General features: G+C 39.6%; 1 protein-coding gene across 2 annotated transcripts; it reads left to right on the top strand.

Annotated features, from left to right (window-relative positions):
- Window positions 1-1064: 1064 nt before the first annotated feature.
- On the top strand, window positions 1065-15080 carry LOC100565748 (protein unc-93 homolog A). 2 transcript variants are annotated; one of them, XM_003215893.4, is made up of 8 exons: window positions 1065-2550; window positions 4066-4247; window positions 6056-6285; window positions 6857-6982; window positions 10041-10252; window positions 11049-11184; window positions 11935-12066; window positions 13584-15080. In XM_003215893.4, exons 1-8 carry the CDS (start codon window positions 2464-2466, stop codon window positions 13853-13855), a joined length of 1377 nt encoding a protein of 458 aa, XP_003215941.2. In that variant the 5' UTR covers window positions 1065-2463; the 3' UTR covers window positions 13856-15080. The 2 variants fall into 2 exon arrangements, with proteins under 2 accessions (XP_003215941.2, XP_016854876.2); XM_016999387.2 differs by lacking the exon at window positions 4066-4247.
- The last annotated feature ends 120 nt before the right edge of the window (window positions 15081-15200 follow it).

Below are 15200 nucleotides of genomic sequence, written 5' to 3'. Positions count from 1 at the left end.
GCAGGGGTCCTCAAACTTTTAAAGCAGAGGGCCACTCCACAATCCTTCAGAATGTGGAGGGGCCGAATTATCATTTGGAAAAAAAAACGTACAAATTCATATGCACACTGCACATGTCTTATTTGTAGTGCAAAACAACAACAACAATGAAAGTACAATACAATATTTAAAAATGAAAACAATTGTAACCAACATAAACCTATCAGGATTTCAATGGGAAGTGAGGGCCTGCTTCTGGCCAATGAGATAGTCAAGTTAATTAGGATTGTTGTTGTTGTGTGCCTTCAAGTTATTTCAGACTTTGGGCGAGCCTAAGTCTAAAATTATTTATATATTCATTTACTACATTTATTTATTACATTTATATCTCGCCCTTCTCACCCTGAAGGGGACTCAGAGCAGCTGTATGCACATACAATATATTATATTATTAGCATACCACAATATTAGCATTATATATTACTATATTGAACTATACCACTATACTGTAATATTATATGTAATATATATCATATAATTAATATTATTATATGGTATTATTAGTATTATATTGTATAACATTATATTATTATCAATATTATATGTATATACAATATATTATATTATTTAAAATGATATAAAAATATATTATAAAACTGAGGGCGGGGGCCAGGTAAATGACCTTGGAGGGCCGCATCCGGCCCCCGGGCCTTAGTTTGGGGACCCCTGGCTTAGAGATACAGTTCTATAGTCTCAGGTTTTTTCCTGTTGAGATGCTTTCAGAACTGCAAATAGGATAGGGCAAAAGGGCATCCTTGCCTAGTTCCTCTAAGGCAGAGGGGTCAACCCTTTGCCCCTCCAGCTGTTTTGGGTTTCAGCTCCCAGAATCCCTGAGCATTAGACAAGCTGGCTAGAGCTTCTGAGAGTTGGAGTCCCAAACACTTGGAGGGCCATTAGTTTGGCACCTCTGCTCTAAGGGGAGGGTGGTGCTGGAGGATTCCTGCTCAATCCTTTGTGTATTGGCCTGTGAAGTCCCCCAGGATTCAGTCTTATCTCCTATGTTTTTAATATCTACCTGAAACCATTCAGAAAAATTGTCCAGAGTTTGGGGGTATGCTGATGGCATTCAGCTCTACTACTCCTTTCTATTTAATTCTGAGGAAGCTATTTCTGTACTAAACTGGCGTCTTGCAGCTGCAATTAACTGTATGTGGGCAAATAAATTGATGATTAATCCAAACAAGGCAGAGGTGGTCCTGGTAAATTGAAAAACAGGTCTGGAAACACCCTATGTAAAATGGGATTGCATTCCCCCTTGAAAACTCAGGTTTGCATTTGGGGTGTATTCCTGGCTCCAGCTCTGAGGACAGGTTTCAGCAGTGGCCAAGAGTGTTTTTTTTTTTGCAATAGAGAAATCAGATCTGACCAAAGTGGTCCAGACTTTGATTATGTCTCCTTTGGATTACTGTGATGCACTTTATGGGGTCTGCCTTTTAAAAGTGTTCAGAAGCTTCACTTGGGCCAAAGAGCTGCAGTCAGATTAGTACAGAGGGACTGACTACAGGGAGCACACAACTCCTTTGTTATAACAGATCTACTGGCTGTTAGTTTGCATCCTGGCACTATGAAGACCTATATGGCTTAGGTGCAGGATATTTATGAGCCTGTTAGCACGCTGAGGTTGTCTGGAAAGGTCTTGCACTCTGTCTTGCCACTTTCTCAGGCTGGCTTGGTGGGCAAAAAGGAAAGAGTCGCTTTACAGTGGCTGCTCCCAGGCTTTTGAAGTCCCTCCTTAGGGAAGCTAGGATGGCAAGAAAAAATATTTCAATAATAATAACAACAATGATAATTCCTCTTGAGTTACAAACAAATCTGCCATGACATAAAGTATCCTTACTTTTGCATGCTTTACATTCACAGTGTTTGTTAGTGAGCAAGAATGACTATCTCCTTTTATCCTGTCACAAATATGCACTGGTTTATTAATAGACACCACACCTCCTCAGTTTACAACAAGCTATTACTGTAAAGCTTTGCAAGCTATCTTTTAGTCTTTACCCTTTAACCTTAACTGCTTTACACCTCAATTAAATTACATGTGCATGATTTTTTTCTGTGCCAGTTTCCAGTGAATCGGGGCATATTATGTGATGAAAGAGCAATGAAAATAATTTCCTCACTCTTGGAAGAGACTTTTGAAATTGAGTTGCAAGGGCAACAATTAGGCAGATAAAATTGCAATCTGAATCTGTGAAAGCTCATACAGGCTTTGAGCAAGGGAATCAGTAACAAGTTCCCTATGGTGTTTTCAGTTCACAGGATGATTTCCAAATGGCTAACATGATTCCTTTACATTTAAGATGAAGCAAAGTTAGATTTTGGCTCCTGTTGCTGACCCCTTTGTCTGGATTTACTCGATCTGGAATGATTCATTTCAACTGAGAGATTATTTTTTATTTAAAAAATTGTTCCGTGATCCTCAACATGGAAAGGAATTTAAAGAATATCCTGGTTGTTTCGTTTGGATTCTTATTTCTATTTACTGCTTATGGAGGACTCCAGAGCCTACAGGTAGGTGTATTTTAGATGCTTCATTGAAGATGGCACATCTAACTATGGAATATACATTGTGAATGATATGTTTGAAGGAGATACAATGATATCATGTTGTGGGTGGATTTCATAATGAAAGTGAGTCCCAGAAATGCCCAAAGACTATCAGAATGCACGAGTCCTTCTGGGCCAAGCCAAGATTCCACAACATCCAAGATCCTGTCCTTCTGGAAGGTCTTGGAAGATTGAGACAGAGGAAAACTGGGAAATGTGTGTCTGAGCAACATTAAAGTGTGGTCATGATGGTAAATGTTATTAATAAAAGAGATCACACAAGTTAGGAGAGGCTGCAGCACTTTGCTTTTGCCTCAACTTATTCAGAAAGACAAGATTATGCCCTCCTCCCTGCTTAGTTAAATAAGTGCAAACTAATTTTGCAGCCGTCAAAGTAAGCAAAGAAAAAAAAAGTGAGAGAATAGACAGAAATTGGGAGGAAGAGGAAGACAGCAGAGGATTAATCAGAACTGTTCCTTGAAATTGGGACATTGGAGGACATACTAACAAGGAAGCTGACGTGTAGTGTTTCTAGAGTGTTGCAAGCAATGGCATTGACCAACACTTCTTGCAAAGGAGAAGTCTTGAAACTGGAACTTCCCCACATAAATCAAGTCCTGTGATACTCAGCTACTGGAAGAAATACTCTTTCCTTCCTCATTCCTCAGTGTCTTCCAGAACTAGCAGATCCTATAGCAAAAGACATAAAAAAGTTCCATTGTCTTTTGTAATGTTGACACTTCCAAGTGCTCCATGAAATGGACTGACTCACCTTAATGCTATTTCTGGCCCAAGAAAGAACTTTGCTTTTAAGGCTGGATGTCCTCATTTTTGTCTGTCTCCCCAGCAGTCAATCAATTATATTATTTGTTGTAAAGCAGGATGGGCATCTTTGTAGGGTCAGCAGGATGTATAAGACCTAAACACAAAGGCACACACCCTTTTGTGCGTGTACTACTGGATTTTAGAGAGACATTATCACTATAATTACTGTGATAAATCTTTGTAGCACAGGAGAATGTAAGGTGTGGGTAGACATCATGCTGGGATGATCAAAGGGTTGCCCTGGGGTCACTTGAACCTCCCAAGACTGCTCTCCTATACTCCTGCATGACCTGCTGCTTAATTAAGATTCAGGGCTTTTCCAGGATTTTTAATTTCCCCAAAGTATCTGTTTTTCAAACCTAAAAGTGGACTTATTGCGACTTCCAGTTTTCCTTTTTGGAATGTTTGGAAGATCCTCAGAAGATTGGTCCAGGACCTGCAATTGTCCACCACCAGGAAAAGAAGCGGGAAGAGGAAGGAAGGACCTACTCCTGTTTTGATGTTGAGAATAATCATGGTGACAGTCATCCTTACTACCAATTTTCCAATGTCATGGGGGCAGTGGGGGTACAAAGCAGGAGGCAGAGACTGTACGTGCCCCATGGGCTATGTGTTGCTCACTCCTGCTGCATCTATTGTGTTTTATATTTACAGAGCAGTCTCCATGATGTAGATGGGCTGGGTGTCGCTTCTCTGAGTGTCATCTATGCAGCGCTGATCCTGTCCTCCATGTTTCTCCCACCCATCCTCATTCAGAAGCTTGGATGCAAATGGACCATTGTAGGCTCCATGTGCTGCTACATTGCATATTCCTTGGGCAACTTTGCTGCCAGTTGGTAATTCTCGTCATTGACTTCCTAAGAGGCCTGGAATGTAATTTAGGGGAAATACTTCCAGCTCAGTTAGAGGAAGGAAGGAAGGAAGGAAGGAAGGAAGGAAGGAAGGAAGGAAGGAAGGAAGGAAGGAAAATAGAACTGATCTGGTCAAGCTGAATTATGCATTCAAGGTTTTACTTAAGACTGTTGGGTGTCCTGTTACATGATTCACAAGATGCTTTGTTATGTCACTGTTAGTGCAGACCCCAGTGTGAAAAGGCTTGGATACTTACAGAGCCCAAATCTCTTTGTTGGCCCTGATTAGAGCAGACCAAGCCCTTCAGTTGGATTTAGCTATGTATTGACTTAATGTTTAACAACTGATTCAGTTGATCTACTTTAATTAGTACTCATCAACCAGCTTCCAACCAGATGTCTAATCATATGAAGAAGCTGTAAAAAGAAAACATGAGACTGAAGTCTCTTTGGTGATTTTATATTATTAAAAGATGTTAACATTTTATCTTAATGCCATGGTGACAATAAATGAAATACTTTTTGCTGGAAATGTTTCTGGCTCTCTGCAATCAGCAGGGGTCATCCGGGATGGCCTAAATACCCCTATTCTTCAAAACTAAGTACTGTGAGCTCTGCTTAATATTTGATTGGGAGACCATCAATGAATATCAGGTTTTATTACTACATGCATGTGTGTGGACACACATACAAGTTTATCATAGAAGGAAACAAAATACATAGAATAGTTCTGGTCAAGCTGAATTATACATTCAAGGTTTTACTTAAGATTGTTGGGTGTTGTATTACATGATTCACAAGATGCTTTATTATGTCACTGTAAAAAGATATCATAGTTGTATGGAAATATTCTATACACAGTGAGCCATTACCCTCATTATAGCTGTCATTTCACAGCTGCCATATACATATGGCATGGTGTACTGCTTCCATGTGCTCTGTTGTGCTATGCAGAAGCATTTACCTCTGGATCTACCAAAACGTTATTGAAGTGCCCAACACCAGCCATTAATAGCTGAATGAAAGTGAGGGATCACAGAAACAATTGTCAATGTCACTTTAGTCAAATACTAAACAGCATCAACTGAGGCATGTGGGGTCCTCTGGAAATCCCAGTGTTTGAGGTAGAAATAATCACAGTGGGAAACTAGCTTAAACTCAATGAAAAGATCATACTGCATTGTGGACACCACAAGACAGACTTGTTCTACACAGGGATATAATGCCGCCCTGGTCTGGTATGAAACATACCAGTTCAGACCGGCATTATGGTCACATATGAGCGATCTATGGCTGGACAGCAAAGCTGGAAATGGGGCCATGCCAGAATCATAGAATCATAGAATCATAGAATAGTAGAGTTGGAAGAGACCTCATGGGCCATCCAGTCCAACCCCCTGCCAAGAAGCAGGAAATCGCATTCAAAGCACCCCTGACAGATGGCCATCCAGCCTCTGCTTAAAAGCCTCCAAGGAAGGAGCCTCCACCACAGCCCGGGGGGGGGAGAGTTCCACTGTCGAACAGCCCTCACAGTGAGGAAGTTCTTCCTGATGTTCAGGTGGAATCTCCTTTCCTGTAGTTTGAAGCCAGTTTAAAACTGCATTAAATTATCAATGTAGATGGAGCCTTTGTCAACAAGATCTGGAGAACCACATATACTCCTTTCCTATCAAATAGTATAAAGGAAATATGTAATTCTTTTTAGTTTGATAGCATGATAAGTTACCTGTGGCATTTCTTGCTTAAAAGAGAGAGACATGTATTATTTATTTATTCATTCATTATTTTGTCAGGTATACATTGATCCCTACATCTTTTATCTTGGGGCTGGGAGGAGCACCCCTTTGGTCAGCTAAGTGCACATATCTCACCATTGCTGGCAACTCATATGCTGAGAAAGCAGGGAAACTTGGAAGAGATGTGGTCAACCAGTATTTTGGAATCTTCTTCCTGATATTTCAATCGTCTGGAATCTGGGGGAATCTGATATCATCCTTGGTATTTGGCCAGACACCAAACAAAGGTAAAATATAGATAAATACAGTAAGAACCTCTGAATGACAGTACCCATTTCCATGGTTTCACTTACCTCTGCTTAAAAATGATATCTTTTTAGGAATTTACTGTTGTCTAGGCATTTCTATGGTATGCTTCTCCTGGAAGTGAGCATATAATTGCATTGGAGGGCCTAGCAAATCCCTGGGCTCATACCTCCCTAGGAATCTCAAGATCTTCAACACAACTCTATGGTATACTGGAACTAAAAGTCAGCTAGCTTGATGGTATTTACTCATATCTGCAGTTTCAACAACCCCATGGTTGTGGGGGTCTTGTCTATAATAAAATGTGCGGGTATAATTTTCAATTAATGTAATTACATGAGAATCTACTATATTTTAAAACCAAGGGAGAGGAGTAGCATTATAATATTCTGGAGAGAAGAATCCTGTGAAAATTCTGAGGAACCTCAGTGTTCTTCTGTCACAATTTGGGAACTGACATTATGTTACTTTAGCTATTTGCACTTATGGTCTTAATTTTCCCTGTATTTGGAATACTCAGAAACTCTTCCTTTCACTTTTTAAATGGACTAGCAAACATCTCAGAAGCTGTTCTGGCATGCTGTGGTGCAGCAGACTGCATAAACATCACAGCAGATGATTCAAATACATCTGGACCAACGCAAACCCTAATCTACATACTGCTAGGAATCTACACAGGTAAATGTTCCCCATAGTATTTATATCACTATGCTTGCTAAGTTTCAGAGCAGAAATCTCAGGGTAAGAGCACTGCTTTGAGAAATATATGCATATATATTTTCTTCATTTGTTAGACTTGGTCCTTGAATTTCGTGGAATAGCAACAAACCAGACAAGCAACTGAAATCTCAGTATGGGAAAACTCTAATTTTGAAGCTCCTCTGAGCCAAAGCCTAGTTGGATTCATGCTGGGAGAATGCGAGAATTGGAGAAAGTGCTTTTCATGTTTTCTACTTTCTTGTCCATTTTTACCCACTGAAATCACTGGGATGCTGAGCTATACTAGTTAAGTAGTCAATTTGGATGGAAGAGTTTGTAGTCTAAGAATGTTCTGTCCTTCTACTCTACTACCACTCCCCAACCATTACATCTACCGTACTGAGCACCTATAACTGATGTTCAGTGGATGCTGACTATTTTGAGATCCGAGATCCATCAAACATTATTTTAAGCTCCTCTAAGGACTTCATCAGATGTATGTTCTCTCCTGCTTTCACACGTCATTTCAGGGACAAAGTGCCACTGAGCCCTTCACAAGTTGTCAAATGACTTTTTGTTGTCATCCATTGCCTTTCGTCTCTGAAATGTAGTAAAGTGTAGAGTAATGGGGGGGGGGGGGGAGATGGGGAGAAATCGTCTTCTGAGATCCCAATGTAAGTGGAAACTGGAGAAAGAGGGGGGAAACACATGAGATGGGATCTGTCAGATTCCTCGGGTCATTTTGATTCAGTGATGGACAGTCTGCCAATGCTCCTTTCAGATGGTGTTACACCCCTGGGCAGCAAGAGCACTGAAAACCAACACAGAGACCAATACAATATAATATCTTTATTGAAGCAAATAAAGTTCCAAAAGAAAATAAACAGAAAAGTTGAACAAGCAATTGACCTTTCAGGAAAGATCAAAATTAGTCCAATAAGTGAAAGTCTTATGTCCAATATTAAGGTCCAAAGTCTAGAAACCGAAACACACTCAAACTCGGCTTGAGTATTGAGTGGGGAAAAGAAGCAAGGTAGCACAGATGAGTTCTCTGGAGTAAATGTCCAAAAGCAAGGTTTCAAGGCAAGGCATGAGCTGGATGTGCTGGAGCTGAAACTCAATCCAAACTTGGGCAAGAAGGTAGACCAGCGCCCGGTCTACTCAGGAGTAAGCGCACCATCAGACCGCTTGGAATTCAGGAGCTAGAGACGATAATGCTTCTCAGTAAGAAGTAACGTTGACACCGCAAAGGAAAGTTTCCAGCGCAATACTTTTATTGAAGTCCATAAGCTCCCCCAAGCCAGGTGCCTGACTCCCTAATTCTTCCCAAGAGAACTGAGCTTAGCCATAGTCACCACGCTCCGCTAATCTGGGGCTTCTCCTCAAGCTTTGTCTCTGTGATCTCTCTGTTTTCAAAAAAGCCCTGAGGTCAAATACTAACCCGTCAGGAGAATCTGGGATAGCCGGCACTGTTTCAAAAGCATCCTTAATTGGCGCTGGCTCGGAAATGTCAATAGAAGGCATCTGGAAAGGAGTTGAATCTTCCTGGTATGGGAGAAAACCAAAGTCTTCTTTGTCCTGGTCAGCAATGGCCACAGGGTCAGGGGCCAAAGGTGCCTGAGGTATCAAAGATGGTGTGGATCCCACTGAAAGAATTGTTTTAAAAAGATGTGTTAACTCTTCTTTAGTGGAAGGATCTTGAGGGGAAACAATCCCATAGAATGTGGCGTCTTAAGAAAGGTGCCTTAACACTGTTACAGTGGAAAGATCTTGAGGAAAAGGACCACAGGGAAAATGGTGTCTTAAAAAGGATGCCCGTTTTAAAAAGTGTGTTGGTATCCTTGAAATGGGAGAAGACATTGCCTGCCTGTGTGATGGGAATTAAGTGGATGGTTGAGCTAGAAACTAGAAGAGGCGATCTTGTGTGATGGATGTGAGTAAGTTCTTAGCTTTCTTTAAATACAGAACCCCATGAAACACTATGCAAAGAAGATGATTTCCTCTGCTTCCCCCCATTTTCCCCAGCTCAGTCTGAGGAAGCCATAAAACAACAACAACAAAAACATAACAAACCCCTAATATTTTTCAGTGGGGGATCCGTTTTTCAAATATTGGGATCAACATTTCCTATCCAAAAGTTTTAATTCTGATTTTCAATGTGAAATCATCAATACAAATTTTAGCAGCAAAATAGGATAAAGTTTGCTCTTTGCAGAAGTTCAGTTGAGTGCTTGGTTTTCTGGAGCCCATTTGCTGTCAAATAAATCAAACCTTTATTGATGTAATAGTGTTTGATAACAGATATTTTTCCTCTTGACATGTATTTCTGAAAAGTCTGTCTCTAAATCTGAAGATGGACAAGCAATTCATCTTGAGGCAATGTTGACAGTTGTAAGAACAGTGCATCCATGCTGAGCTCTGTGTAACTTTGGGTGTGACCTGGAAGAGTAAAACTCAATCTCTCTTGAACAGTGGCCCAGTAATTTTCTTCTAGTTGCCATAACATAAATACCAGAGCTGAACAGAGGGATCTATGTATCACATATACCTTTATAATGAAGGTTTTTATTCAAAGCATGGATTTTGTTTTAAACATATTTGCTTCAGAGGCTGAGGTTAAACATACTTATTGACTAAGCTTGAATTAGAAATACAGTAGAGTCTCACTTATCCAACACTCGCTTATCCAATGTTCTGGATTATCCAACGCATTTTTGTAGTCAATGTTTTCAATATATTGTGATATTTTGGTGCTAAATTCATAAATACAGTAATTACTACATAGCATTACTGCATATTGAACTACTTTTTCTGCCAAATTTGCTGTCTAACATGATGTTTTGGTGCTTCATTTGTAAAATTATAACCTAATTTGATGTTTAATAGGCTTTTCCTTAATGCCTCCTTATTATCCAACATATTCGCTTATCCAACATTCTGCCGGCCTGTTTATGTTGGATAAGTGAGACTCTACTGTAACTCAATTGCCTGTCATTTTAAAATTGTTGTCATTCTAACATATCCATTTATTCTGCAGGCAGTGGAGTGTTTGCTGTGATTCTAGTTGCTGTATTTCTAGATCCAATTTCAGCTCATCAAAAGGAGAATGAAGTAAAGAGGACGCCATCCTTTTGGTCTACTTTCTTGGCTACATTCTGGCAGCTTAAAGACATTCGCCAATGCCTCTTGATACCACTGACTATGTACAGTGGCTTTGAACAAGGATTTCTTGCTGGGGACTACACCAAGGTCAGAATGGCTCAGAGATCTACATTTCTGAATAAACACATTACCACTAGAAATCTGATTCAAGAGACTGAAACCATAAAATAGAAAGAAATTCATATCCCCAAACCATTTGCAATTTCCTTTTCAACACACAAACATCTGCCCCATTATACATTTAGTGACAGTGTCCTTTAGCAACATTAACCTATGAAATGCAGAGATGTCATGAAAGGATAAGAAAAAATAATTACCACGAGTATTTATGAATGGTTGACTCCTCTACCTGGACTTACAGGACTTACAACTTCACAGTGTATGGGTACCTTGTGGTAGAGAGATTATTTGCCTCAATGTGATAGAGCTGGCATCTGTGAAAGAAGCTCTTCTCTTTATCAAATGGTTGTTCTGGATCTAGCCTCAGATGCTTTGTTTAATCATACTCTGATTCTCATGAAGGCAAAGACTAAATGCCAGTGAACCACTATTTGTATGATTCTCCTTTTCATATATGATTTCTGCTGCCACCCTTTCCCAGTTTTTCAACTGCTTTTGCATTTAACAGCATGCATGACGAATGACCAAATTCTTATCTCAGCCACACGATGCCATCATAGGCATATATTAAGGAAAAGACTTTAGGGTACAATGTGGAGTAGTGTTTCTTGATCATGTCTACGCTGCATGAATATTCATCCAGAACTTGTAAGAAGACTTAGATAGTGTTTTCAGTCTTGAAGAGGTTCATCAAAATTGTTGCCAGTAGTACTATCAATATGATGTTATACCGTGTCTCTTTGTTTCTCTCCCTTCTCCCTAGTCCTATGTGACCTGTGCCCTTGGGATAAATTTTGTTGGCTATGTGATGATCTGCTTTGCTGGTGCAAATTCTCTCTCTTCCATGTTCTTTGGAAAGATTTCTCAGTTCACTGGCCGGAATGTCCTGTTTGTTTTGGGTATGTAAAAGCTAAATGGGAAACAAGTGTTGGGAAATGTATGAGTGGTAATACTGGATCTCTCAAGCAGAGTAATCACATTGGTAAGGCAGGGTCTGAATAAAAGCTTGTTCTACACCCCCATATACACATCTAGGGCTACCACCGAATGGTCTAGAAAAGAGGGAGAAAGTAAGAAATGGCTGCCAATCAGAATAAGACTAGAAGAGGATGGATGTGGAAAACAAATAGGAAGTCTGTAGAAATATACACAATATTTGTCAGTGAACACAGGCATGTAAAAGCAGCCAATTCAAAGAACGGGAACCTCATCTTGCATGACCATATGGTAGTTTAGAAAGTGCTAATGTCCCTATGTCTTGCTTCTGAGTTTTTCCTGGGCTTCTGTTTGGCCATTGAGAGAAACACAAGCTGCCTTTACTTTGTCACAGAACTATTGTGTTTTAACAGTTTTTCCCATCACACTGCCTTTCAAAATAGTTAGATTACAACTTCTATAACCTCAGCCTGATTTAGGGGGCTATGGTTTGGTCATTCACGTCTACAGTTATAATTATAATTATTGCTCTGCTTTATCTCCCCAAAGGGGACTCAAAGCAGCTTGGTTGGATTGGCCAACTGTTCTTGGCTTCTAGAATCATCTGGGCAGCCCAACAGGTAGTGAAATTATGAACAAACAGGGCCATGGTTTAAAGCAGCTGAGCCATTCTTATTTGAACTTTTTAAAAAATATGCTTTCCTACCAAACAGGTGCAGTGCTTAACCTTGCTTGTATAATAACATTCCTGCTTTGGAAACCTCACCCACAGCACCTCGCTGTATTCTTCATATTGCCAGCCATCTGGGGAATGGCTGATGCTATCTGGCAGACACAAACCAATGGTAAGCCTTTATCACATTAGTTTATTTATTTATTTATTTATTTATTTACAGTATTTATATTCCGCCCTTCTCACCCCGAAGGGGACTCAGGGCGGATTACAATGAACACATATATGGCAAACATTCAATGCCAACAGACAAACAACATTCAGTTTTAGACAGACACAGAGGCATTTTTTAACATCTTTCCAGCTTCATGATTCCGGCCACAGGGGGAGCTGTTGCTTCACCGTCCATTGGTGGCTGTTCTTCCTCTTCTTTTCCTCGTGAGCAGTTTTATGGTGTTGTAGATTAGTTAAATTAGCCTCCCGCATAAAGCATCCCTAAATTTTCCCTACTTAACAGATGCAACTGTCTTTCGGGGCTGCTAGGTCAACAGCAAGCCGGGGCTATTTAAAAAAATTTTTTTTTATGGTCGGAGGCTTAACCCGACCCGGGCTTCGAACTCATGACCTCTCGGTCAGTAGTGATTTATAGCAGCTGGTTACTAGCCAGCTGCGCCACAGCCCGGCCCCGAAAGTTATAGAGCTTGGAAAAATTACTCTTCAATAACATAACTTATAGTTTGCCCAAACTACCCCAGTGTCCAAATGTGCATGCATATGACAGGTATAAGGGAGTTTTGAGTGTGCACTAAGGAAAGGGCATGCTGACCATATTTATGCAGTCACATACCCTTTTCACTGAAATTATAGCAGTGGAAGAAACTTCTATTTGTCAAGATGTCTCAGTCTATGCATTCAATCACAACCATGATAGCTTTTGATAGAAAAGCCAATTTCAGCCTAAAGAAAGGTTTGATGTTGGGGAAGCTCTTGCAATCTTACAATGCAATCTTATGATCAAGAAGTGTATACAGTACCTCCTTGGACAAACCTTTCCACTGGGCTTTGAAATGGCTGCCAGATGTACAACTCCAACCCCAGATCCAAATCAGCCCGAGGAATGTCAGGAGAGCTCTGCCAACACTGTTCTAGCTGTGTTAAATAGATATGTGCATGCACACACATGCCTTCAAGTCACCTGTTGACTTATGGCAACCCCATGAATTTCATCAGATTTTGTTAGGCAAAGTATATTCAGAAGTGATAGTTTTGCCAGTTCAGTTTGTCTTATATATAGCCTATAGTACCTGGGATTTATCATTAGATTCCCATTTAGTAATGCTGCTTTAAAGATCACATAACTTTTGTGCCTTTGGGCCTTGGCCTAAACTGCCAGGGAGAGCAGGATAGATGAGGTTCTTCCTCAAGACAAATACATTCCTCAGTTAAAGTCTCTGACCACATCTTTGTTGCTTGATGGGAGATTCATTTTCAGTGATTGATAGACAGAAAAATATAGATTGATTGAAGTAAGAACATGATAAGATTTCAAGCAACTCCCTGGTACAAAGAGTAGGTATAATAAAATATGTTTATTATAGGAAGACCTTGTTCTAGGAGAGGGCGTTAACCATGGCTGCTATAAACATAAATGAGTGCCAGGATTTAATCAATGTTTTATCTTTTCCCTAGCTCTCTATGGAATTTTATTTGAAAAGCACAAAGAAGCAGCATTTGCTAATTATCGCCTGTGGGAATCACTGGGATTTGTCATCGCCTTTGGCTACAGCACCTTTTTAAGTGTCAATGTGAAATTGTATATTGTTTTGACTGTACTGGTGGTGTCTATGGTCCTATATGAAACAGTTGAATACCTAGAATCCAAGAATTCTCCTAGAACAGACAGCCTTGAAAAGGAAAAAAAAGCTGAAAGTCAGCAAAATGCTCAACAAACTCAGTTGTAAACCAGCAAGGCCATTGAAGACTGGATCCCAGCCCTAATTTTACACATGCATTTTCATGAGCTGCCAGGAAATCTAATGACAATGTGGAATCTGGAAAGCAACAGTACAGGAGAAAATCAATGACTGGTGGTGGGAACTAGTGACTCCCATGTTGGTGCAGCTCTGAATCTGATATGGGTTTTATTCTGAAATTTAAAAGAGCCCTCCAAGGTGCTGAATCTACTTCAGGGACATGGGCTAGCATTCTTGAAAACTTTTTCAGTATTTGGAAAGGATTAACCATTCTGCTTGACAGTGAAGAAGAATTCAAAGGAACGGATATTACAATGATTTGTGCAACATTTTCATGGGAATTATGTTTTTGGTAACATTTTACAGAGTTTTTTGTAGAACAATATATAGATATAGATAGGCTTGCAACTCCTACAATTCTCCAGCCATTATAACAAAAATATTTTCCAAACTCTATTAGGGTATATATATACTGTTGAATTAATACAGTTGACACCAGTTTAACTTTCATGGCTCAATGCTGTGGAACCATGTGAGCTGTAGTTTTACAAGTCGTTGAAACTTCTGTGCCAAAAAATGCTCGTGATTTTCCAAACTACAACCCCAGGATTCTGTAGCATTGATCCATGACAATCAAAGTGGTATCAAACTGCATTGCTTCTACAATGTAGATGCACCCTTTCTTGCTGCTTGTAACAAGATAAAATCAATCTTGTTTTATATTTTATTTGATTTTGAAATCTCACTAAGAGAATCAATACACATTGTGAACACAAAACACTTTATTTTGCTAAACATCTCCTGTACTAATTAATAAGTATTAGTCCTGAAATGCTTCTCATTAAGTTCTCTTAGCAGTTTACCATATAACTAAGCTGTATTTCATTGACTCGTGTAATTTTTGATCAACAGGTATCTCAAGCGTGGCCACTGTCAGTTGTAAGCGGCTTACAGCAAATAAAATAAATACAACTATATACCTTTCAAATCCTTTATTGAATTTGTATAAACAATAAAAAGGATAGAAAAGGGGAGAACAGATAAGCATCTCACACAGCCAACTCCCAACATGCTTTTTAAAAAGCATAGTTTTATGAATCTTGCCACCAAAAAGAGAATTATAAGAAAGTGGAAGTTGATAAAATAAAGGACAAAAATTCCTAGATGCATTTGGGAAGGAGCTATCAGGTGCATTGTGTCCTTGTCATCTGGTGTTTTGTACCAATATTCCCATGGATACCAAAATCTTTGGATGCTCAAATCCTGTTATATACATACATACACACACACACCCTTGTAAAAATGAAGAAATTGAAATTTGTTTTTAACAACA

This window comes from Anolis carolinensis, chromosome 1 (assembly GCF_035594765.1).
Source record: "Anolis carolinensis isolate JA03-04 chromosome 1, rAnoCar3.1.pri, whole genome shotgun sequence".
Classification (NCBI taxonomy): domain Eukaryota; kingdom Metazoa; phylum Chordata; class Lepidosauria; order Squamata; family Dactyloidae; genus Anolis; species Anolis carolinensis.
This window is presented reverse-complemented; position numbering and strand designations above follow the sequence as displayed.